Genomic DNA, 25,826 nt, shown 5'->3' with positions numbered 1-25,826 from the left:
AACTACCCCTTTGTATGAAAATATTCTTAGACAGATTTATGCAGCCATCAAATGTAAAGATTCACCACATTGTATCAACACGAGGCATGGCAAACAACGTAATGAAACACTGGTGTGTCTCCTTAAATACATTTAAACTGTTAAGGGCAGCTATTCCTATGTCCTTCTAATGGAAAAGTGTAATTAAAATACTGTGGCAGGATTTTCCTTTCCTGAAAAAAGGAAATTAAGATTATACTTGTGGGGACAAAGCCATGACTTCCTATGACAAATAGGCAGCTTTAAGCATGACAGACTGCACATTAGGAATGAAGAGGTTCACAGGTCAAATGTGAGGCCCCAAATCCTGCAGATTTATGCAGGGAGGAGGGGGTTAAAACATGTGCCTGGTTGCAGGATCAAGGCCTCAAAACTTTAATTTAAGATTGTTACCTTATGAACAAGCATGTAGAGCCTAAGTGTCCTTTCCCACCCAGGAGTTCCTTCCCTGATAGTCAGAGGATTAATCCCTGTTTGGGGCGACTCATACCCATCCAGGTCTGTTTATCATCTCTTAATTGGGCCTTCATTTTGAGGCTAGATGAATCATTTGAACGGTCACTGGTATTATGGTTGCACCTAGTAACTCCAATTAAAAGTCAGGACCCCACTGTGCACTTTCCCTTAACATTCACACAATATGCATTGCCTATTCTGAATGCGGAAAACCCTGTACACAATACAGAAGATGCATTAGCTACGGAGAGCCAGTGCTAGGCATAAGTAGACTAAGCAATTGCTTAGGGCCCCAAACAGCTCAAGGGGCCCCCCACATCGGTTGTGGGGGGGGGCTAAAATATTCCTGCTTAGGGCCCCCAATGGACTAGCACCACCTCTGATTGACAGCCACATGTTTTAATGCTCAAGAATTTTGCCTCACCTTCCAAGACAAACCAAAGAAATATCCACAATGGTGAGTGATTCAAAGAAGCTAAGGAGACACCTGGTAAAGCTCTTGACCATCCAGGAGCTACACACACGTAGCTATCCTACGTCCCAATCCTGCCAAGAGCTCTTTGCAGGGCATCCCCTTTGCAGGATCGGGGCAATAGGTTAAGTCATCTTTTGCAAGTTGCAATTTTGTCTGGAATATTGGCTGTATTTTGTTGTGAAGCGCAGCTAAGGAAAGATCAGACACACGTCAGATTAAGGCACACTTTACAAAATGTTTACTAACCCAGGCACAAGACCAAGTCACCCATCCTTATTACGTATCCCTCACCCTAGATGAGTAGAATTTTTGTGAGGCTGGTGTAAGTTGTATGGGCCTGATAGTCTGCAGTTCCCTTTGAGGTCACAAATTGCAGGTGCTTCTGCTCCATCTGAAGAGGGGAGGGAAATTGGCCCAAAATAAAGAAATAGATAAATAAATCACACGATACTTCCCAACTTAAGAGTGACAGCGCTTGACCAAAGATGAGGCCTTACGTGAGCAGACACTATGTCATGCATGCTTGAGTCTCAAGGCTCTCATTAATGCCCATGACAGATGGGCAGCTATAACCCTAAGCAGAATAATCCCTAACCCTGTACAGTTATTAGTTCTGCAAACTGAAATCAGTGACTAATGTCTGAATAAACCAGGCATTCTATTTCTCAAGGAAAGCCTTTATTTTCATTCCTCACACTCATAGTTGTACAACAATCACCACTGTAGGAACAACACTTTGTTGCATACAAATATTCCCAAGAGCACAGAAGAGGTCCATTTCAGTGACAGCAGCTGCATTTATTGGATGCTGGCTCTTTGCAGACACAGCCCTTGGCACAATTATTGCATCCAGTTGGGCAACAGGAGCAGCAGCCTAAACAAAATAAAAATAAGAGAGAGCTTATTGACAGCAACAAGATGTTGCATTCTCTAGAATCTCAGGAAATGCAACATATGAAAGATGTCTTGATTGTGGTGGTGTCCCCCCCCCCCCTTGTGATCTGTATCTAGGAAAGAATACTGTACATGGCATATTTCTCCCTGTTCTATACTAAAAGATTAACCTATTTACATTTAAAAGAACATCTTAATATAGGTTCCAAGGGCCTTTGAGAATCAAGTCCTATAAAGGTCTAGTTCTGCTCTCGGCCATTCCTTTGCAAGGACCCAATTCAATAAGCACATGCTTAAGTACTGGGCTGTCTGGGGTCCTATAACCAGAGTATCTATTGACTTCAGAATAGTTTCTCTGCTTTTAAACTGGAGTAACAGAGCAGAATGTGGCCCTGAAACTTTGGGCTATCCCACACCACACTGGAAACAACCTGATTACATCTCACTGGGTCCCCAATGCTTCAGCAATACCATTTCCAACGAAATTACAGTTTATGTGTTATGAAAGTGTCAAAATACTTCAAAAAAAAAAATCTACTCACTTTTTTTGCAAGATCCACATCTACAATTTTTGCATTTGCAACTGCCAGGACAGCCACATGAGCCGCCTTGGGGGATAAAGAGAAAGGAGAGCACGTCAACATTGTTCAACTAGAACACGGGTCAGACACCAAAAGGAGAATTTTATCAACAATCATGTTCAGGTTATACAAAGTTCCAAAGCTCCATCCTAACCAGTGGCTCAATTTTCATTGTTTTTTCCTGTTACCTGGATCTTTCCAAAAAAAAAATAAAAAAGTTACCTGAAGAATCTTCTCACTCTGAGGAAAAAAAGGGTATTTTAAAACATACTCGGCCCACTTACTGGACATTTAAATATAGCCCACCTTGCTACGGTAAGACCAGGTGACATTTAAGTCTGGGAGTTTGGTTTCCACGATCTATTTTATGGCCCAGAGGGAAAAGCCAGAGTCACTCCAAGATCTAGAGATTCTTCCCCCTGCCCATGCTGATTGCATGCAATGCCGGGGGCTGTTTCCCAGTGAGGGGAAAGCAGAGGCCCTCCCCAGTGCTTAATTTGTAATGCAAGAGGTGCAGGAGCTCAAGCAATTTTTTTTGCATCCATAACTGATGCAGCAAGACCACAGGTGCCAGAAACTGCCCAGCCTGAACCCCCCCTGGCAGCTGTGTAGCCCGGGAGCAGGGAGGAGTCACTCACCGGAAGCACAAGGACAGCCCTGGGGATCCATCGCTAGCTTGGCTCCTTCAGTAGCTGCTCAGTCAGAGGGAGACTCGGGGATCAGAGCAGAGTTTGGTTCAGGAGCTGCTGTTGCCTCTTATTTATCCCGGCGGAGGGGTGAGGGCGAGCGCAAAACCTCCGCGAGCCCTGCACACGGTCCTCGAAACACCAAAGGGGGCCGCTGTCTGCAAACTCCTCCACCGAGTGCATTGCACGGTGCTGTATCCGCACAGACCGACCAGGGCGCTGTGTGCAAACCCCCCCAAGTGCATTGCACGGTGCTGTGTGCAAACCCTCCTCCCCCACCCAGTGCATTGCACGGTGCTGTATCCGCACAGACCGACCAGGGCGCTGTGTGCAAACCCCCCAAGTGCATTGCACGGTGCTGTGTGCAAACCCTCCTCCCCCACCCAGTGCATTGCACGATCGTGTGTCCGCACAGACCGACCAGGGCGCTGTGTGCAATCTCCCCGTGCATTGCACGGTGCTGTGTGCAAACCCCCCCAGTGCATTGCACGGTGCTGTGACGGCACAGACCTAGCAGGGCGCTTTGTGCACCCCCCCGTGCATTGCACTGTCCCGCACCTCTCTCCCGGGGCACGCGGACCCCCCCGCACCGCCCCTCCTTTCAGGCTTAGCCCGTCCCACCCAGGGCACGGAAGCAGGAGCCTCCCCCCTGACCTGTCCCGGGGCGGAAGCTGCGGCCCGAGCCCCCGCAGCGGGTCTGTGGGTCCGTGCGCAAAGCCGGGGCTCGGCCGCCCAGCGTGACTCAGGCGCTCCCGGGCCCGTGCGGCGCTGGACTCCCCCTGCCGGGGAGCGGGGACACGACCCTTCCCCACGTCCCCCGGGGCTAGCCGGGCACCGCGCCCCCTGGGCACTAGGAACCCGCCTGGCGACCCCTGCTGGTTCCTTGGCCTCCCTCTGGGAGCTGCACCGTCTCCTGCCATCAGTGTCGCTGCTGCAGAATCTGCCCCCCCCCCCAGCACTGCAGTGACCCCCACGCACCCCCCGCCTCGTGCTGAGAGCGGGGCTTCTCCTCTCCCTGGGGCGGGTGCTGCCAGCGGGATAGCGGCCTCCTCTGTGAAGCCCTAGAGCAGCGACCTGCCCTAGCCTAGGACACTGGGGGAAAGGGGGAGAGCAGTCCCTTAAAAGCAGGGTTGGCCTCATCTTTTCAAAGTTAGGGCCTTGATTCCCTTAAGATACATGAAGTTGATTACGCTCATGGCAGTCGGTGCTGGGATTGTAATAGGACTCACTGGAAGGCCACCCCAGGAAAATGGCTGAAACCCCACTGTACCACACCCCTCTCCCCCGCAGACTGAGGGCTAACCCAAGGAACTTCCCTGGCTGGAAGTTGAAGCGAGACACAATCAGACTGGAAATAAGGCACGTGTTTGTAACAGCGCAGGTTAACCCCCCTTGGAACAATTCGTTCCCATGGATCTGGGTGGATTCACCATCACCGACAGCTTTTTAATATCAAGATTGGATTTTTTGGGGTGAAATAGGCTCTGGTTCAAAGGGAATTATTTTGGGGCAGTTCTATGGCCTGTTACACACACTAGGTCAATCACAGGGGTCCCTGCAGGCCTTGGAGGTGACAAGTCATTCTGAACATGGATATCAGCTGTCAACTGCAGCTCCATCTGCTGCTTCCTCCTCCCCTTGCCTACTTTCAGGCTCTCCTCCCCCCACCGCAGGCAGCATGAAGGGTCTCAGCCTACGTGAGACTAAGGCCTGCTCTCGCTGACCCACTACCCCATCTTCAGTTTTCCTTGTTCGTTCTCAGGGGACGCCACTAACAGGTCTGTTGCTGGGGCAAGAAGAACCTGCAGGGAAAGGCAAAGAAAACCCTAGAGCATGGGAGAACCACTGAGGAAATTCCTTTACCCCAGTGGTACAGCAGGTTGGGTGCAGGCAGGGAGACAGCCAGAAGTTGTTCAGGAGGGGTGGAATGGGGAAACTATCCCTCTGCTCTGGGAAGTGAGGGGATGATCGAGCCTGGCACTGCCATTAGAAAGATGCTTGATTATGACAGGTCTCTGTGGCAGATGAGTGGGAATCTGTTACAGCTGGGCACGCCAATGTGGACACCTCATACCATGCAGGGAGAATCACCAGATGCAGTAGCTTCAAGCAGGACCTGGTCACATGCAGAAATATCAACTCAGTTTTAGCAAAGCCCTTTAGAAAAAGAAGATCTGGCTTCTGTTACATCCATACAACCCCACTGCATCCCCCAGTGTTTGTACAGCAGAAGCGGTTGGATGCAGATGATCAGACAGACTTCAGTGGGATCACCTGGGTACAGATGAGGCCAGACTGTAACCTTGTGTTTACTGCCCACATAGTAATTACAATTAAAGGCATGCATTTAAGGCACTCTGAAGAGGCCTAGTGCTGGATAAGGGTAAAGAAATATTGCACCATAGCAGCAACAAATCCTTTATCAAAACAGCCAAGTCTCAGGGGGTTTCCTCCAGCTCTATTCCCCTAAGTGAGCCTGGTCACCGTTCAGAGCAACTGCACCCATATTCCTCCTCTGTCCCCTCTCAAGGGCACCTACCCTAGGCTCCCAACTCCTCAGCTCTCACCTCTTGGGTGGAGGCCCATCTCGCACTCTCTCCTGAGTTGGATTTTTCTAGGCTGTATAGTTCCCTGTCTACCCTATGATAGCCTCAGCAAGCCAGGCTGCCTAGTGTCTGCATTTTGCAGCCTCCAAAGATGATGAGCAGCCCTCATGTATAGCAGTTATATGTTACCATGCAGCTCTAAGCAAAGAGATTAGTTTTTAAGTACTACAAGGAAACCATAAAAGTTCCTATACGCACGCTAACAACTTGCTACAAGCTCCTGGAGCATAGGAAACCTACCTCCTGGGTGGAGTAGGACCTGGCCTAGTGGTTGTGGCAGCAGTTCAGAGCAATGGCAAGTGTAGATCCAGGTACTGATCCCATAGTAAAGCCAGAGTCAGAGCCAGGAAGACAGTGACTACACTGACACATCCAGGAGTAAAGAGCTAGAGCAGGGCAAATACAGATATAGATAGGATATACAATGACCCATCTCTATACTGCTGCCACTGCTGGGCTTAAGTAGCAGGCTGCCGGCTCCCCTGCCCAGTCAGGAAGCACAACCATTTGTAAAAGGCCCATTGGGCCCAGCTGAGTTTACTAGGTTGCCTAGCAACTAGGCTGGGCAGTGGCTGTGCACCTCACACTTACCAGAAGTCATCCATCAGTCTGATGCGGCCGCAGTAGACCAAAGCCCTGCTAGGAAGGTTTGGGGCTCCCTGTGACAGAAGATCCTGCTGTTGGCCGGACAAGAAAGAAGGCCCTGAAAAGGTGGGTAAGGTATTATCTTTTATTGGACCAACTTCTGTCAGTGAGAGAGACAAGCTTTCAAGCTTACACAGAGCTCTTCTTCAGGTCTGGGAAACGAACTCAAAGTGTCACTGCTCAATACAAGGTTTGAACAGATGGTTTAGCACAAGCAGTTAACATATTTCAAGGCACTATTCAATAGGTGTTTACTTATGCTAACCAATCTATTCAAATCTTGTATTCAACAGACACACTTTGAGTTCCTTTCCCAGACCTGAAGAAGAGCTCTGTGTAAGCTCAAAAGCTTGTGTCTGACAGAAGTTGGTCCAATAAAAGATAATATCTCACCCACCTTGTCTCTCTAATATCCTGGGACCAACAGGGCTACAATACTGAATGCAAAGAAGGCCCTGCGTCAGTTTTAAGTCAGGCTTTTCATCCAAAAGTCCTTTCTTTCTCTATTTGTCTCTGGAAAATCCAGTTTGAACTACTATATTTGAGTGTCTCCAGTGGGGAGGTGTTACACCCTCAGTGAATTTGTCTAATTGTCCCCCATTCTTAGTTCCTGCAGGAGCTGTGGTCACCCTCCCCCATGGAATTACATCCAGTCCCTGGTTCACAGTGATTCATAAACATAACAGAGTAAGATCTCCCAAAGAGGTCAATTTCCTGTCACAAGCCTTACAACAGCTGGGTCCCAGTGAGAACAGCACTAAGCTTCAGAAAAGGTGGCCACAAAGCTTCTAAAATCCACAGACACTGGGGAAAAATGATCTCCTTGGGAGCCGTCCCAATTAATGGATTTTCTGGATTCAAATGAGCATCTTGTATTACCTGGAAATAAATTGCTCCAGCCAATTACACCCTTTGTCAGCGTTCTGACAGATGAACAGGGAACCCGACCCTTATGCTTGTATTACTGAGTCCCTCGTGATTAGGGTTACCACCTGGCAGGGCCAGTATTTGACTGGTCTGGACAGTTTTTTATGACATTGCCAGTTGGCAGAAAAATAATTTAATCTGCTGGATTTTTTTTACATGGGTCTAAAAATTTGCATTATTATCACAATACACTGGGATACCCAATGTTAAAAGTTTCTGTCCCGCTAACGATGTGGTAGTGCTCCCAGTTCTGCAGTTTAAGAAAATGATGTCATCAATCTAGCTCTCTAGATGCGATAAGTGGCTGTTGAAAGGGAAGGGAGATTGCGGAGTGGCCTTGTGGTTGGGGTTGCATGGTTGGCCGGGATGATGAAGGAAAAGCCACGACCGACATCAAATATAAAACATTTTCAAAAAGTGCCCGGATACGGAGTGTTGCCATTTTGGGGCACCAATCCTGCAACACCTCGGGCTAATTTTCCAGGGCACTGAGCATCCCCTGCTCCCACTGACTGATATTCAGCTCGAACGTTGCCCTTCTTAATTTCCTCCTATTGCCCTCTGGATGCTCCCTGTTTACTGTGCTCAATAATCCCTTTCCTTCCTTGGGGTTTACACCCTTCAGATATTAGCAGCATTTCCTCATGCCCACCCACCCCACTTTAGCCACCCCTTAGCCCAGTTCTATGTATTGAACCACATTTCCAGTCAATCCTCAGAAACCAGACCCTCTCCAGCCTCCTGATCATTTTTGTTCCTCTTCTCAGAGCTCCCTCCAATTCTTTCTTATCTTTCCAGTAACGAGAAGCTCTGGCCTGAACACAATATTCTACATGCCATTGCCTTAATGCTGTGAGGTAGGAAGCTATCATCTCCATGTCCAGTGACAGGTATCCCAGTATTGCATTCATGCCTTACTGCACTGCCAGCTCATATCTAGCATACTCACCCGGAGGGAGCCCCTGGGAGGCTGTAATCTTGAAAGAGCCCGAGGGCTGATAATGGGCAGCATGTTAGCCAGAAGCTAGCCTTTGAGAGGAAGGATGGTGAAGTGGTTAAGGGTGCCACTTGGGAGATCTAGGTTTAGTTTTCTGCTCTGCCACAGATATCCTTAGGCTTGGTCTAAACTGTAAGGCATCTTGCGTCAACCTGTCAGTGTCCACACTACAACGTTGTTCCCGCTGATGTCAGTCACCCACTACACTGACCTAATAACTCCCCCTCCACGAGAGGCATAGTGCTTAGGTCGATGTAGTTAGGGTGACGCAGTGTCTGTGTTGACACTGCGTTACGTACATCGCCTGTTAGCTGTCAGCCCTGCGCAGGGCTCACAGCTGGAGCCTGGCCACCCCAGGGATGACAGCCTGACCCACACATCCCTGGGTGGGGGGCTCCCATGTCCCACAATGCCCCACACAGTTAAGTTGGCGGAAGTGCTCCTGGGGAGGACATGTACCACCAGCGGGGGTCGGGAGCATAGTGTGGACATGAACCACTGCAGTAATTACAGTGGTGGCTGTACATCCACCTAACTTAGGTTGACTTAATTTTTTTAGTGTAGACAGGTTCTTAGTCACTTAGTCTCTCTGGGCTTCAGTTTCCCATCTGTACAGGGGGGATAATAGCACAGCCCCCCCAGGGATGTTGTGAGGATAAATAGACTAGAAATGCCAGAGAGTTGAGTGTTAGACCTCACTTTGCTTGGCCAGCCAGGCTATGGAATTGCCGAGCAGCAAGAATTAGGACATGGATTCTGGTCAGGTGCAATGGGAGGACGTATTAAAATCTAGCAGTTTAGAAGGGAGTGCGAAAGCAACAATAAACAATGTGACTTCCCAAGGGACTCCTAGTGCCCTGGAGGGGACAAGGAAGCCCTGGCTTCCCTCCACATGTGGAGTCCAAAATGACACGGGCCTTCTTTGCTGCCACGTCACAGCTCAAACTCTATTTATCTTAGTACTTTTATGGCCCCCATTACTGGAGCACCTGAGCACTGCACACTCTTTAGCTGGCCATTTTCTAGAGTGGTAGATTTTAATCTTTCCTCCCAGGGCATTCTCGTCACTAGATTTTTTAGTTCCCCAGTTTGCCATCCTGAAATCTCATATCCTTGTTCTGCCCTGCTCCCTCCTCCAATTCCTTGCAGTTGCACATGGTCACTCGTTCTCAGCTAGCTCCCCTCTCGTTCTCGTAGTCATTTCTCCCACCTGTTGTTAAAAAACAGCCCCAGGAATGGCTTTTCCTCTGGCTAGGGTAACCACTTTCCATCTCATTCTCTTTTAGAAGAGTCCCACTGCAGACAAACGGGTACCCGTGCCACCCCCCGGGAGGCTGCAAGCTCCAGACAAGCACCCAGGAAGCCAGCAAGCCCTGATACGACGATCGAAGGGCCAGTGAGCCCCTGCTCTTTCCCAAACAGTTAAAGGTTTGCAGTCTCTAACGAGCCCCTGGTTTTTAATTAGTGAGACTGTAGCTAACTCAGCTATTTTCCCTTAATCTTTGTATGTCCATGTCTACTATTGTGGCTGGTTGTATTTGTATTGTTGCATTCTGGGCAGCTTGCCCACAGGGCCCCATGTGAATAGAGTGCCTACAGGACATACATACAGAGCAACGCCTACAGCAACCTAGTCTGGGACACCCTGGCCTAGTGCATCGAGCTGGAAAACTAGTCAGATCAGTTACCCCTGGAGAGTTGGGGATTCTATCTAGACTGTAAAGCAAAGGCTATCAAACTGTGGGGGAGGTCAAGACCCCTCCAGGTTTTGAGCCAGCCCTGTCACTAACTGGTTATAAATGCATTTGGAAGTAGCAGTGTAAACAGGCCCCAAGTTGATGTAAGATATGTGTTAAGACAGGGATGGGTAAACTATGGCCTACGGGCCAGATCTGGTCTTTGGATGTAGTCTGCGGGATTGCCACCCCCATGGCACCGCAGGCCCCGCGTCGCTCCCAGAAGTGACCAGCCCTATGTCCCGCAGCCCCTGGGGAAGGAGGAGGGCAGAGGGCTCCATATGTTGCCCTCACCTGCCGAGCACCACCCCCCCAGCTCCCATTGGCTGGGAACAGGGAACTGTGGGAGCTTCCGGGTGGTACCTGCAGGCGAGGGCAGAGCCCTCTACCCCCACATCTCCGCCACCCCCTGCTGCACACCACTGCCACCCACGCCACTCCAGGTAAGTGGTGCTGGGCCAGAGCCTGCACCCCAAACCCCTCCTGCACCCCAACCCTGAGCCCCCCCACACCTCCTGCCCTGAGCCCCCTCCCACACCCCCTCCCTCACCCCAACCCCAGCCCTACATTCATGGCCCCACATGCATTTTCCCCACCCAGATGTGGCTCTCAGGCCAAAAAGTTTGCCCACCCCTGTGTTAAGAAATCAGGATGAAGGTATGTTACAGCAGCTTAGACTCCACTCCTCCCATACTTAAACTCTCAGCCTTGGACTCGCTTCTGAATTTGGCACAATGGATTGAGGGTCAGCGTTGTGCAGATCTAGGCCCGGTGTTCTAGAAACAGGGATTCCCAGGCTGCTTCCCCTTGCTACCAAGAGGCAAAAATAACTCTCAGAGCCAACACTACAGAAATATTGGGTTTGAAAACGTTTTTCCTTTTGCCTGGAGCTCTGCCTGGCAAAAGCCAAGCCAAGCCAGTGCAGGAAGCTTTAGTCTCCAGGCTCTTGTTAATGCTCCCACGAGATGTGCTGCTAACACCCTGTGCAAGAACTAAACTCTGAACAGCTGGAAATCACTGAATTGAATGAACATGCGGAATAAATCAGACATTACATTTGTCAAATCATGGCCTTTATTTTCATTCAACTTCAAATCAACATCTCTGAGAAAGGTACAAAATAGTCTCTGCTATATTACAAACAAAATTAGTTTCCCCTTTCATACAGAATATTTACAGAACAGAATCCAGCCACTTTAGGGGCAGCAGCTGCATTTCTTGGATGCTGGATCTTTGCAGACACAGCCCTTGGCACAGTTATTGCATCCAGCGGGGCAACACGAGCAACAGCCTGAAAAAATAAAAATCAAGACAAAAATTATTGGAGATGCCAGACAAAAAAACCAAACAGCCCTCCCCCCTAAGAATCTTAGGAAGGAGCAAAACGATGCTGTGAACTGGACCTTATGAAATGGTAAAGCATCTCAGTTGTACTGTTAATACATAGTCCTCACAAAGACTTCACATAAAAGTCAAGATTGGATGATCCTGGGTCATTTCCCACCTTAATATAGGTCAGAATCCCTTATCTGACTCAGTTTTGTTAACACTCTGAGCGTATGACAAAGAAACTACTGGTTGGCATAGGAAAGAATAGACGTTTACAAATTATACTTCTGGAAAGGACACTGGTTCCACCTTTCAGGCCCACACTTTTAAAGCAAGTATACAGCTTAACACAACAGATGCCCTGCTCCTGCAAAGCACCTGCTTATCTTAAAGCATACGCTTAAATCCATCCCCATTCAGCAAAGCACTTGCAGCCTGATCCAAGATCCCACTGAAATGAAAGGCAAGACTCACGTTCCCTTTGATGGGTTTTGCAGCAGGCCCATAAAGCACAGCCCTAACTCCCACAGATGAAAAGTTGAGCACACGCTTCATTGTTTTGCTAAAATCAGGGCCAGAAATTCTAGCTTCTCTATTCCAGCTTCCATTCTGCGGCCATGGAAGCCAGTGACACAACCCTCATTCATCTCAGTCTGAGCAAGGCAGGCAACTCCTTTGTGGACAAAGCATTTTCAAAGGAGGGGAAAATACTCACTCTTTTGGCAAGAGGTGCAGCTGCAGTTTTTGCATTTGCAGGAGCCAGCACAGGTACACGAGCCACCTTGTGGATAAAGAGAGAGAGAGGAGGGAAATGAGCATCACAGCTGGACTAAAAACAAGAGGACAATGAGCAGGCAAAGGGAGAATTGTATCAGCAGCATGAAAACAACCAACAGCAACAGGGCAAGTCAATAGACAGACCGTGGGCCAAATTTGGATCCCCAGGCGTTTAACAGACCATAAATCTTTTTATTAATTTATTGTTATTATTATATTCTTTTCTCTTGAGTCTGGACCTTGACTATACCTTGACCAAGAAATTTGGACCGCGACAAAAAATAATTGATTACCCCCAGCAACAGGTTTCATCTCAGTCAATCGCTTCCCACTGCTCTGCTAAGGATAAATTACCGCCAGGTTATCCCTTGGTTTGATTTTTTCTGTTACACGGATCTTACAAAATTCACTGCAGAATCTTTTTCCCACTCCACGAAAATATATTTGAAAGTTGCCTAAAAACCGATTCCCACCGCCAGAAAAGGATATTTACAAGCCAGCCCAGGGCGCTAAGGTAAACACAAGTGACATTGAAACCAGGGAGCTTGGTTTGCAGGATCAAGTCACCCTGATTTCACAAAATCAACAAGGAGTCTGGTGGCACCGTAAAGACTAACCCATTTATTTGGGCATCAGCTTTCGTGGGTGAAAACCTCACTTCTGCAGAGTTCACAGCAGCCCCGAGGGGAAAGCCAGAGTCGCCCCCCGTGCACAGATCTTCCCCCCTACCCCTGCTGGTTCCAGGCAAGGCGGGTGGCTGGGTCCCAGCGAGGGGAAAGCCCAGCCCTGTACGAACCCCCCACCGCAGGGGCTGGGGGTCTCTGCAGCGGGGAGGCGTCACTCACCGGTAGCACAAGGACAGTCCTGGGGATCCATCGCTCACTGGGTTGCGGCGGCGGCGGCGGCAGCTGCTCAGTCACGGGAAGGCTCGGGAGAGAGGTGAGGTTTGGAGCGGGGCTGTCGCTGCCTCCTATTTATCCCGGCGGAGGCGTGAGAGCGAGCGCAAAACCCCCGCCCCCGCCTGCCCTGCACACGGGCCCCGAAACGGTAAACAACGCTGGGCGCTGCCGGCGGGTCCTATCACCGCACAGACCCCGCGCCGCGTGCAAACCCGCCCGTCCCGAGTGCATTGTGCAATGCTTCGGGGGTGCCCCCGCGCCGCGTGCAAAGCCCGCCCGAGTGCATTGTGCAATGCTTCGGGGGTACTAGCCCCGCACACACCAGGGCGCCGTGTGCAAACTGCAAACATCACACACATACACTGCATTGCCTGGTGCTATCCCCGCACAGACCCTGCGCCGCGTGCAAAGCCCGTCTGAGTGCATTGAGCAATGCTGGGGGTGCTAGCCCCGCACACACCAGGGCGTCCTGTGCAAACTGCAAATATCACACACACACACACTGCATTGCCTGGTGCATCCCCGCACAGACCCTGCGCCGCGTGCAAAGCCCGTCTGAGTGCATTGAGCAATGCTGGGGGTGCTAGCCCCGCACACACCAGGGCGCCGTGTGCAAACTGCAAACATCACACACACACACATACACTGCATTGCCTGGTGCTATCCCCGCACAGACCCTGCGCCGCGTGCAAAGCCCGTCTGAGTGCATTGAGCAATGCTGGGGGTGCTAGCCCCGCACACACCAGGGCGCCCTGTGCAAACTGCAAATATCACACACACACATACACTGCATTGCCTGGTGCATCCCCTCACAGACCCCACTTTCTTGAAATCCTGGGCAGAGTCTAAAGGCCCCTCCCCCAGCCTTGCGGGAGGGACCACTGGCCCCCGGGGAGCCAACTGAATGTGGGGGACAACTAATGAATAACAGGGTCGGGAGTGATGGTCACAGGTTCAAAACTAGGGATCCAGAGGGGGACACCGAGCAGAGAACCCTGGACACCACCCACAGCCCCTCAAAGCTGCCTAGGGAGCCAGCAGACGCCGCCCAGAGGAACTCTGCCAGATGTGTGACACCAGCGAGGAGCGGAAACAGGCCCCACAGTCGCAGAGCACCCCCTCATCTAGCATCCTCCCTCTGGTGAAGACGGCCACTTTGGCCAGGGCCAGGAGGTTGATGAGGTCTCACGAGTTCATGGGACCAGGGACAGGGTGTGAGAAGATAAACAGGTGTGGGGGAAAGTGCAACCATAGGGGCTGCAACCTGGCGCATTCGAGATACGTGTGTGCTGGGTTCTCCCTCATGCTGCAAAAGGAGCAGGTGTCGGGGATGGGGGTGAACCGTGCCAGGTACATGCCTGTGCTCACAGCTCCATGGAGGAGCCGCCAACCGATATCCCCGGCAGGCCGTGGTGGAAGAGAGGCTGCCCACCGGGGTTCCTCACCCTCCACAGGTGATAGATAGATAGTCCTGCCGTTTGGTATTAGGGCAGGACACGCAGGTGAGGAAGTGGAATGTGTGGAGCATAAATGTGTAGAGTTGTTTCCTCGGCGCGGATCGGAAGCTAACTGGCTGCAGGGCGCGCAGCCGGCTTGTATTGTGGAAGGGAGGGGGCTGGGAGGGGCCTGATGAAAAGGCCTAGAGGGCCTGGGGTGAGGCGTGGGTGGGGAGCACCCTCTCGCAGTACCTGCTCAAGGAAAACCCAAGAGGTGGGCGACCAGGCTGCCCCCACCTCCTGGAGCACGCGCGGGGGGTCAGGAGGGTGGAGAGCCCCATGCGCCGACCGAGCGTTCAGGGATCCACCCAGTCCCTCCGTCGTAGTCCAGGAGGTCTCCGATTCTGGTGGTTTCTGCCAGGACCAGCCTCCGGCGCAGCGAGGGGGACTCCGCCACCTGCATACGTAAGTTGGGGTTGTGTAGTAGGGGCTCCGTGAGGAGGTCCGCCCCCTTGGTGGCCACAAAGGACCTGGTCGCCAAGAACAGCTTCCATGTCTGGAGGGGGTCCTGGTAGAAGACTGGCAGCTCGGAGAGGTCTTGCGGAAGACCCCTCGGGTGGAGAAAAAGGAGCAGCCGGTCGTATCGGAGCCCTCGGAGGGGTGGAGGAAGGCGTGCAGCAACGTGCTCTGTGCCGACTACCCGCACCGTAAAAGAGTCTTTGCAGGGCTTGGAGGCGGAAGACATGGCCCTGGTTACAGAGGCAGACCAGGCCCTGTCCTCCCTCCTCCAGGGGAAGACTCAGGACCCTTTAGATACCCAGCACAGTCCCAGCCAGAAGAACTCCAGAGCTGCCCTCTGGAGCCGGGCCAGTATCCCCGGGACCCCTCACAGACCAGGGCGCTGTGTGGAAACGCCTGCATCCCCAGCGTATTGCACGGTGCTATCCCCCTCCCAGACCCTGGCACTGAGTGCAAAGCCCTCCGCAGTGCATTGCACGGTGCTATTCCCGCATAGACTAGGGCGCTACTGAAAGCACCTGTGTCCTGGGGTGCATTGTACGGTGCGATTCCAGCGTAGACCCCAGGGCGCTGAGTGCAACCCTCTCCCGCTCCTCTCCCTCTCCGAGTGCGGTGCACAGTGCGATTCCAGCATAGACCCCAAGGCGCTGCATGCAACACTTATCCTTAGTGTGATGGTTATTTTATTTCCTTCATCGGGACCATGGTACTAGAGGGCCTGGGGGGCAACTGTTCCAATAGCACGCATCGATCAGGGCCAGCTCTAGGGTTCACACAGGTGCTGGGAATGGGGGGGGGCTGCCCCACCCCCTGGCTTGACGTGGTTTCCATCAATACAGGGTTTACAATTTATTCAGTGGCTCTCAGCACCCCCTCTATACAAATCGTTCCAGCCCCTCTGATTTTGTGCTGGCCGAAGCTGTGTCTGCGCTAGGAAATGGGCCTGTCTGTGATCGCTTTACCTGGGCTGCCTGGGGGCTGTAACACAGCCCAGACTCTCCCCCGAACTATGCTCTGTGGGCCTGTGTCATCCTGACCTGAACCCTGCCCCCCGCATGCCAGGTGTGCCAAGCGGAGAACGGAGTGGCCACACACACGTAGAATTCTGCGTTAGCTCTTTGCAGCACCTTTATGTCCCCTGTATGCCACACCCTGGTAGCAATGGGAAAGTGCTAGTGGCAGCAGGGATCAGGAGTTTTCACCATCATGTCATCTCCCACTCCAGCAGGGTTACATGGCAGGATGGTGAAAACACCAGGGTCCCGTTTGCACTACAGCTTCCAGTGTTGCCTCACTGGTGGTGAAACATGGCTACCAGGCGTGCTAATGTGCACTCAAGTGCCCTCCCCCTTCCCTGTGGCAATGTGAGCCAAAGGGTGCAAAACGACAGATGCTTCTTTGGCCACAGATCCAATTGGCCGAAGCCGATCAGCCATTAACTCAGAAGCAAATCCACAAGTTTTCGGTCACACATTTATCCCAGTTCTCATAAATTGCAAAAATAGCTATACAAGGTTATGAGCAAACCAGTAGATCTTTTACATGTCAGCAGCTGGGGTGTTTATGTTTACTCTGTTTGCATCATTCAGGACTTTCTCTGCATTCAAAAACATTGGGCAGTGATCAACAGACATTTCCTCACAGTCTGTCATTTCAAGACTGTCTCCACATCCACAGGTATACAATTTTCCTACAGAGAAATGAATCACACATGTTAGCCAGGAACCGAGTGTAAGAGTGTGCATAGGGCAGGAAGGGGAGGATTGAGGATAGAGGGTAGAGTCTGTGTCACATTCAGCCCTGTTGCAAATGGGCTTTTATTCCTCTGAAATCAATAAAGACTGGACTGTGATATCTTTACCCGCATTGAGTAGTACCCTACTCCTCAAACACTTATAGAGTAAGATGCTATTTGACTCTTTGAGAGCACGTGTGAATCACTTGCTATGGACCCCTACCCAGAAAAACACTGAAGCACATGAGACTTTGAGAACAAGAGTAATCCCATTGATTTTAAGAGTTTATAATTCATATTACAGTAGTATGAAGAACTCCCAGCTGAGATCAGGACCCCGTTGTGCTAGGTGTTGTACATCCACATATAAGAGACAATCCCTGTCTGTTAGAGACAAGACAGAGAAAGGGTGGGAGGGAAAACAGGCACAGAGGGGAGAAGTGACTTATCCAAGGACATACAGCAGGTTAGTGGCAGAGCTAGGAATAGCACCTGCTTCTCCTGACTTTTAGTCCAGAGCTCCCGTCACCTAGGCCACACCGACAATGAACATGTTCAGCATGCGCCTCAGTGCTTCGCTGGATCAGGGCCACAACCAGTTCACTTGTCTCACGTGGCCTCATTTGGAAATTGTAATTAATATACCCCACGATTCCTTTTTGCAAATACCTGTACTGAGCAAAAGGAGAACTGGTACACAAAATACACTTGTACCTGGAACTATGATTCACCCTTTGTCATGCATCCAAATGATCTGTACTATGCCCCAGCTTTTAAATAATCCTTTAGAGGAACCCCTTCTGTGTGCCAGCCCCCTACAGGGTCTCACTCTTCCTTAAGGGTAGGCTGTGTGGTCTCAATGCCTTTGAGCTGAGCCTCTGGGCTCCCGCACTCCTGTTTCACACCATGAGCTCTGTCCAGTGAGCCTAACAGAGACTTTTACTGTCTTCAGGGACCAATGCACCTCGGCAAGTATTGGTAGAACCCTGCATGGATATAAAATTTGTATCCGCATCTGATCTGCAAACATGGTCCCCAGATATAAAGCATATATCCACAGATTTGCAGGGCTCGAAGTATTGCAGTGACACCCGGCAGCTTTTTCAAAACAGAGCAAGGTTTATTAGACAACTGGAACACAGCATTGGGAAGTCCTTAGGTTAAGACATAGTCCATGCTCACCGAGCCAGCATAATCAGCCAGCCACGATGCTGTGAAATCCATTTCTGGCCCTGCCTCTCTGTGTCAGTCCCAGGTGAGAGGCCACTGTCGAACTCCTGCAGACCCATGCTGAGTTCACATGTTCTGTTTGCCGGAGATTCCTGTGGATAGGTGTCAGTTGCTCAGTCCATTGTCTTTGTGGACCCTCCATTGATGTGGGTTGGTTGCAGCCAGCCCTTTAATAACCCATTAATTCAAACCCAGTGAGCCAACACCATATCTCTCCTGCCCTGCCCCAAGAGCAGATTTAACACTTCTGCAATGGGTAACAATGCAAAGTACAGAGGGAAACTGAGGCACGCATAAGAAGCATAAAAATATTACAGAAAGTTTCTACTTCATCACACCTTGTCTACAAAGCTCTCTGCAGTTGAATGAGGAGCTTGCGTGTTACAGCAAGGTGAGTGTGACATCATTAAATAAGCACATGGGTAATCTGACCAAAGGTGTTTAACAGCCACATACAGTAGCTTTAAGCAAACCCAGGTAAGTAAGAGTGTCTACAGCAGTGCTCACTGAGTGCATATTTGCCGACGAACATCACTTCGTTCTGCTTGGACTGGAGATAGAAAAAAAAAATCAAAGTGTTTGGTTAGTTACCCAAACAGTGATTGCACTTCACAACACAGAGGACATGAAAAAAGACACTCTGTACCAGGGATTACATCACTCCAAACAGTTTCATGGAGATTAACAGGAAACCAGACCCTTTCTCCCAAAGTCAGAGTATTGCGCCATCCCATAACAGGAAGGAGTAACGGAGAAAACCCAGCTGTATACTTGCTATGTCTGAATTGCCATCAGAAGTCCAAGGGGCTTCGCCTAAATGCCAGACATCAGACAAGAAGGGAACGGAGAGAAAGGGTGGGAAAGAATCTTAACTCCTGGAGGTGGAAACTCCATTTTTCCAGGAACAAATCACCATAACTCCCAAACATGCTAGTGTAACACAAGGGGTGTAGGTTACACTAGTTAGGATAAACATGTATTAGGGATATCGACCGTTGGGCTTCAGGGCGTAAGGCAGACACTGCCTGCCTGGGATTATTCAGAGTTAGTGTTTAATAGTTATATTCAGGACCCTGTGTGTACTGTGTGGTGCAATGTCACAAACTGCTTCTGTATTCCTCACTCATGGTCCAGCAAGAGCACTGGGTCCTCAGCTTCCACCTCTCTTGTGTCTCTCTCCTTTCAGATCAGAGTTTTTCCAGGCACAGTCCCCTGCCTATACTGTGAATGCCCAAGCAAGTCAGATGGGTAAACAGGTCTACTCTGCTTTGTCTCCAGAGGCTATACACAGTGTAATCGCCTATAGTTATACGCCGCTCTTTCTAAACAAGCACATTTATTCTTAAGGTGAAAGCATGACAGAGAAAAGACTTTAAAGCAATAAAAGAACCTACATGCATGCCAGTAAGCTTACCAGAAATCACCCCCAACTTCAACTAGGGCTCTGGTAAGAGTCAGTGCTTCAAATCCCACCATGGGGGGTTTCTGTGGTTACAAGTTCATAACAGCTGTTAGCTCAGAACAAGTGCCCCCGTGAATAGGTCAAGTCCTTCCAATTCTTCTCAGGAAGGATCGGGGCCTCCCTTGGACAGACGGTCCTGTCCATTTGCTGGATCAGAAAGAAGGCCCCGAGTCAGTTTAAACTCGGGTTATTTGTCCCAAAGTCCTTTCTTTGTCTGTTGGTCTCTAGAGAATCCATGTGAACCAGTATATGTGAGTGTGTCTGGGGTGGGTACCTCTTGGGAGGTGAATTTGCCCAATGACTCCCCACTGTTCTGAGCTCCTGGGGGCTGTGGTCCCTCTCCCCCAGGGAATTAAACATAGCCCCGGCACACAATGAAACATAAACTTAATGTAGTAAGATCTCCCAAAGACTTTACACAAAATTGCTGAATCTGTCACACAATGATCCCAAATTCTGCAGCCAGGACCTCTCCATACATAATACACATGGTTAATGTGCTACAAAACTCCATATACAATATAACTACCATCACTATTTGTCCCCATAGGTGTAAGGTCCCAGGTCGCTTTTGGAGTGGAGGTGTTGTGCCTTGTGTGGGAAAATGCTGGATTGATCCAAGTGTCACTGAATGCTGCCAGAAACTGTGTCAAACTGGGTGACATTTGTTGTCAGTAGCTACCGGTGTGGTGCTCTGCTCTTGTTCAATGATGATAACAGTCGGCTGCGTGCGTGTTCCCTCTGTGTGCTGCCCCAGTTCTGCGCAGATCGCTGACACAGCAGACCCCGAGAGAACCCCCAAAGACCACAGACTCTAGTAAGGTACGAAGGAACCCGAGCCAGGTTTATTGTCAAACGAAACACAGTAATAGTTTCCCATAGACTCTACAAGACATACTACAAATTTGTGCCCCCTGGCAATGGACCGGCTCAGTCAGTGGCGGGACTTTCCACTGCCCCCTAGGCCAGACAAAGATGTGCACACCTACTTTTATAGTTACAGGACAGATTACTCATCCCTACTGATTTATTGAGGTACAGCCCTTTGGCTCATTAGGGTGCTGTCTCCTCCTTTGATCATGTTGTTTCAAACAAACAGATCTATCCATCATGCTGTCCTTTTGACCCTGTCTTTAAGATGCACCTGCCTGTTCCTTGTTATCTCTGTGGAGTGTCCTCGTATTGGGATGTCCAGGTGCCATCTTGGCACAAGTTCCTCTTATTAGCACTTATATGTGGTTGCACCTGCTTCTAGCAGCCCTCTTCTTGCCAGCTTCTGTGAGTGGGACCTGCCTCTGGTTCACAGCCCAGCTTTTGCTTAGCAATGCCTGGAAGTACTTTGGGTCAGGCTTCAGGCCTCAGACTGGGCCTTTGATACAAGAGTTTATGCTTCAGGGCCTCGTCTTTCTACAACATTGACGATTGATTTAATGACTGTAAGGTCACAATAAGCCCGCTGATGTGCCCCCTCCCCACGGCTGTAACAGACATTGCAGTTTTTAAGCTAAAGGCTGGGGAAACCGACAGATGCGGAGGAGCACGTTGTTCTGACAGACACATCCCTTAGGGGAGGCTCTGTTAATGGAGATTGTCTATGTCCTAGTAAGGAGGAGAGGATGGAAGATAATAAAATGCAGGTAGGAGCTGATGAGAAACAGTCAAATGAAAAAAAGTCTCTTTCAATTACATCATGAGCCCAGGCTCCAGCCCGAGGGGAACATCTACCCTGTTAGTTTTAGCCCCACAGCACGAGCCCTGCATGCCTGAGTCAGTTGACCCAGGCTCTGAGATTTGCTGCTGCAGGGCTTGGGGTTTTTTGCAGTGTAGACGTACCCTCACAAATCAGTCTGCCTTGGGTCAGCAAGCACTCAGGACCCGCGTCCTAGGACCCTGCTAAGGGGGATGGGTCAGAACCCGAGTCCCGCAGTGGCTTGGCTGAACCATGTAACAAGCGCTCCATTGCCAACTGCAAAAATCCACTTCTACCTTCCCTGAGCATATGCACCAGCCACTCCCTAGCCTGTGTAACCCTTCAGTGCTAAAATATACACAGCCACCCTGCACTCCTGTTCAGACCTCTATAGGCGTCACCCTGCTACTTCTTCCCTGTTTTTAAAGACAGTAAACAAGCATCGTTCTTCCCTCTCATTCATCCTCAGAGTAACTCTTTCATTGCCAGACTGCATCCACTCTCTTTCTTGTCTCTTTTCAGATAACGATACTGACATCCATTGTCAAGTGCTTTCAGATCTATTGATGAAAATCACTACATAAGAGCTAAGTGGTTATTGTTATTATTCAGCACCAGAGGGCAAGCACCAGTTCCCTCTCCTTCCCATTCACTGAGCTTTAGGGATACAAGAAATAATCCCAATACAATGTTTAAAAATCTCTGTAACATTCCTAAACTAGTTTTCCAGGGGCATACATGGCTTATGTAGACTACATGATAGTGGGGTGTGGTGGAAAGGTTTAATGGGCAATCTTTAGTGAGGGAAGGAATGAGTTAGGTATGTCATCCCAAAAGAAATGCCCATAAAACCTTTATAACACATCACACCGTCATGTAGCCCCAGTCACGTCAATGCTCTGTGCTCTGCCCTTTTGAAAATCATTCCATTCCTGTAGGTGCCTGTATATGGATTTAAAAGCCTAATTTTTAAGGTCCTACTTTTTAAAACCTTGGGCACAGTTTTTCTAATCTGTGTAAAAGCAAGAATAAAATACAATAAACAATTGTTTTAAAGTGGTGATTAAGAATTATTAGAGTGGTGACTGAGTAGTAAACATAATAGCTAAAGTCTTGATCCTGCACGGACTTAAGCATATGCATAAATTTATGCACTGAGTACCCCTAATGTAATCAGTGAACCTACTCAGTGTGTAAAGTTAAGCATGTGCATAGGTCTGTGCAGGATTGAAGTTTAAAGTTGCAAAATGCTTTCCATGATCATACCTACTTTGACCCCTCCCTAATTTTCTAAAGGAAAAGCATCTTTCAGAATAAAATTCCCATGCTTGGTATCTATAAAAAATTATTATTTTTGTTGCTGGAAATGGGATGGAAAATCTTTAAATTCCTTCTGCTCTTCATGAGATAAGAAATAATGTTATCCATTTTTGACCCGAGTGCTGAGCCAAAATTCAGGGTCTACTGGATTGTTTGAGTTAAGAGGAGAACCTGATGACGAAGTTAGGTACCTTCCATGTAATCCTGCTTACTTCCAAAGAATGTACGAAGTCCTGTTTCCCGGAACACAGCAGTAATCAAACAGCAGGGAACAGTCCTTTTGCTCACCATCCCAAGCCTCTTTCTAGCCAGCCCTTAGCCTGAAAGCTCTCTCTCTAGGCTTTTCCTTAGAGTCACATTCCCAGTGCTTCTTCTGGCTGTATCTTTGGCTTTCTGCTGCTTTTCTTCCTGTTTCCTCCTGCTTCACTGACATGCACAAATACATACAGTAGAACCTCAGAGTTACAAACACCTCGGGAATAGAGGTTGTTCGTAACTCTGAACAAAAGGTTCTTTCAAAAGTTTACAACTGAATATTGACTTAATACAGCTTTGAAACTTTACTATGCAGAAGAAAAATGCTGCTTTCTCCTTTTTTTGAAGTAGTTTACATTTAACACAGCACTGTACTGTGGGGTATTTGCTTTTTTTCCCTCTTTCTCTGCTGCTGCCTGATTGTGTACGTCCAGTTCCAAATGAGGTGTGTGGTTGACTGGTCAGTTCGTAACTCTGGTGTTCATAACTCTGAGGTTCCCCGGTATCACTTCAATCCAATCAATCCCCCACCTCTGAGTTTACCGGGTCACTGTAGAACCCACCTTCAGCTGCCTGGTTCAGCTTTTACTCCAGCCCTACATATGGCTTTGTTTTGGATGGAGACCAAGATTGTTTCAGTTTCCTGGTTCCATACAGGAGCTGAATTGTTTCTTACATTTGTCCCAAAATGGTTGGTTACACCAACCAATTTCAATGAGGTTTAACTTAAGATAAAACAATTAATAAAGATTCTTTTTTCATTTAAAAATCCTCTATGACAGGGGTCAGCAACCTTTCAGAAGCAATGTGCCAAGCCTTCATTTATTCACTCTAATGTAAGGTTTTGCGTGCCAGTCATACATTTTAACGTTTTTAGAAGGTCTCGTTCTATAAGTCTATAATATATAACTAAACTATTGTTGTATGTAAAGTAAATAAGGTTTTTAAAATGTTTAAGAAGCTTCATTTAAAATTAAATTAAAATGCAGAGCCCTCCGGACCGGTGGCCAGGACCTGGGCAGTGAGAGTGCCAGTGAAAATCAGCTTGCGTGCCGCCTTCAGCACGTGTGCCATAGGTTGCCTACCCCTGCTCTAGGAATACTTTTTAGTTGGGGTTACATTAAAAACGGCTGGAGTTTGAAAATTGATATGGTCTTACTCTGCAGTGAGGGTTTAGAAAGGAATATAGTCAGCAGCCCATTCTGTGTCCAAGATTTAGGGAGATGCTATGCGGTGACACTAGCTGATGTTACTTGGAAGCTAGAGAGAACTACAGTATCTGTTTGTGTCCAGGAACCTCAACAAAGAATCCCTTTTATCATCATCACTACTGAATCCCGCTTCTTCCTTACTGTGAGAAACACTCAAAGGACTCAGGTTTCAGAGCGGTAGCCATGTTAGTCTGTATCAGCAAAAAACAAGGAGTCCTTGTGATGCCTCTTAACAAGGCTGGACTGTAGGAACCTGTTGGGTTGTTGGCTGGATACCAGCTAAGGGAGGAACAACTGAGCTGCAGATGGAAGACAACCATGCAAATATCAAAACTCAAGATCCACTGAGGCTGAAAACAGCAAAGCTTGGAGTGGCTGAGGATAAATAAGACGAATCAGAGAAAGGTTCTCCAGAGAATAAATAAGACTGATATAGTGGAGGAGGGACATGTACTGACCGAGTGCTTTTAGCGTTGACCCGCATAGAGGAGGTGTTTATGGAGTCCTGCCCATGAGACTGCTGACACGTGGCACAGGATGACCATGGCATCATGTGATGATGGGGGGGATGAGCATTGGGTTACAGTTCTGCAATTACAGAGTAAATGGCTCCTGCTCAGTTGCACAACTCCACCCCACTTCCCAATTTTGAGTCAGGTAGGTAGGGGTAAGGTCACATATCTGGAATGTGCTGGAGTGCGCCTACTTCTATCAATGGGGCTGTGCCTCCACCCACGAGAAGCGTTCACACAAGGCAGAACAGCACAAGATGTAGAAAGCTGTGACTAGGGAATATGGGAGAAATACAACTTAAGACCATAAGAACGGCCCCACTGGGTCAGACCAAAGGTCCATCTAGCCCAGTATCCTGTCTACCGACAGTGGCCAGTGCCAGGTGTCCCATAGGGAATGAACAGAACAGGGAATCATCCAGTGATCCACCCCCCGTCGCCCATTCCCAGCTTCTGGCAAACAGAGGCTAGGGACACCATTCCTGCCCAGCCTGGCTAATAGCCATTGATGGACCTATCCTCCATGAACTTACCTTGTTCTTTTTTGAAGCCTATTATAGTCTTGGCCTTCACAACATCCTCTGGCAAGGAGTTCCACAGGTTGACTGTGCATTGTGTGAAGAAATACTTCCTTTTGTTTGTTTTAAACCTGCTGCCTATACAAGATCATCAGGACCCCATTATGGATCAAACAGCTCAACTCTAGATCACGGCTTGTGATAGATGACCACGATGAGGGAGCATTACGGCAGGTGTTCAGCATGGACGGAGGTATACACACTAGCCTCTGCCATGTACATATTATACTCAGAGCATAACCCCTCTTTAGCACAATTATTGCTTTGCACAGGGCCTGATCCTTCAAGTGCTTTCAGCTCTCCACTGAAGCGAGCAGGAGTTGAGAATGCCTAGCAGCTTCCAGATTGTCTCTGGGCTGGTGTGGTGATGTCCTACTGGGACTAGTCTGCATGGAAAATAAAGCAAGCAGAAGGGAAAAGAGAATACTGTGATTCTTACAGGTAACATAACCAGAATGCGGATAGGGCAAATGCTGATAAAGGCATTCAACTTCCATGGACTGCAATGGGAGTTTTACCCAAGTAGACCCTTAAAGCCTCAAGAGTTAGCATCGAGTTGCAGTGAGCACTTGTAATTAGGATCTTGCCTTTGGCCCTGGGGGAATTTTGTCCCAGGAAGGGCTACAGGATGTGACCTTAACAGTGCTAGAAAAACATTTAAAGAAGGAAAATTCCCCCCATCTTGAATGGTAGGTTTTAATACGTAACAGAAATCGAAAGTGTCTTGCTACTAGGGAGAGGAGCAGTCATTTGTTTTGAAAGAGCTGGGAAATACGTGACACTGAGCTTTATGTACAAGCTATTTTGCATCTTGTATGCTGTTTTGCAGGG

At 49.1% G+C, this 25,826-nt stretch overlaps 1 protein-coding gene across 1 annotated transcript; it reads right to left on the bottom strand.

Annotated features, from left to right (window-relative positions):
- Positions 1–1,632: 1,632 nt before the first annotated feature.
- LOC128848696 (metallothionein) lies at positions 1,633–13,053 on the bottom strand. Its single transcript, XM_054048775.1, has 3 exons — positions 12,994–13,053; positions 12,087–12,152; positions 1,633–1,844 (listed from the first exon to the last, which is right to left on the bottom strand). The coding sequence occupies exons 1-3, from the start codon at positions 13,022–13,024 to the stop codon at positions 1,750–1,752; spliced, it is 192 nt and encodes a 63-aa protein (XP_053904750.1). The 5' UTR covers positions 13,025–13,053; the 3' UTR covers positions 1,633–1,749.
- Between the last annotated feature and the right edge of the window lie 12,773 nt (positions 13,054–25,826).

The sequence above is a fragment of the Malaclemys terrapin genome, chromosome 14, assembly GCF_027887155.1.
Source record: "Malaclemys terrapin pileata isolate rMalTer1 chromosome 14, rMalTer1.hap1, whole genome shotgun sequence".
In the NCBI taxonomy this organism is placed as follows: domain Eukaryota; kingdom Metazoa; phylum Chordata; order Testudines; family Emydidae; genus Malaclemys; species Malaclemys terrapin.
Note: the sequence above shows the minus strand (reverse complement) of the source record. Positions and strands in the feature narration are given on the sequence as shown.

Bases quoted from the DNA above. Each gene is read 5' to 3' on its own strand.
- LOC128848696 (XM_054048775.1), bottom strand. From the start codon at position 13,024: ATGGATCCCCAGGACTGTCCTTGTGCTACCG. The intron at 12,153-12,993 runs GTGAGTGACGCC...TTTATCCACAAG, and splicing joins GGACTGTCCTTGTGCTACCG to GTGGCTCGTGTACCTGTGCT. The intron at 1,845-12,086 runs GTGAGTATTTTC...TATTTTGTTTAG, and splicing joins CTGCACCTCTTGCCAAAAGA to GCTGCTGCTCCTGTTGCCCA.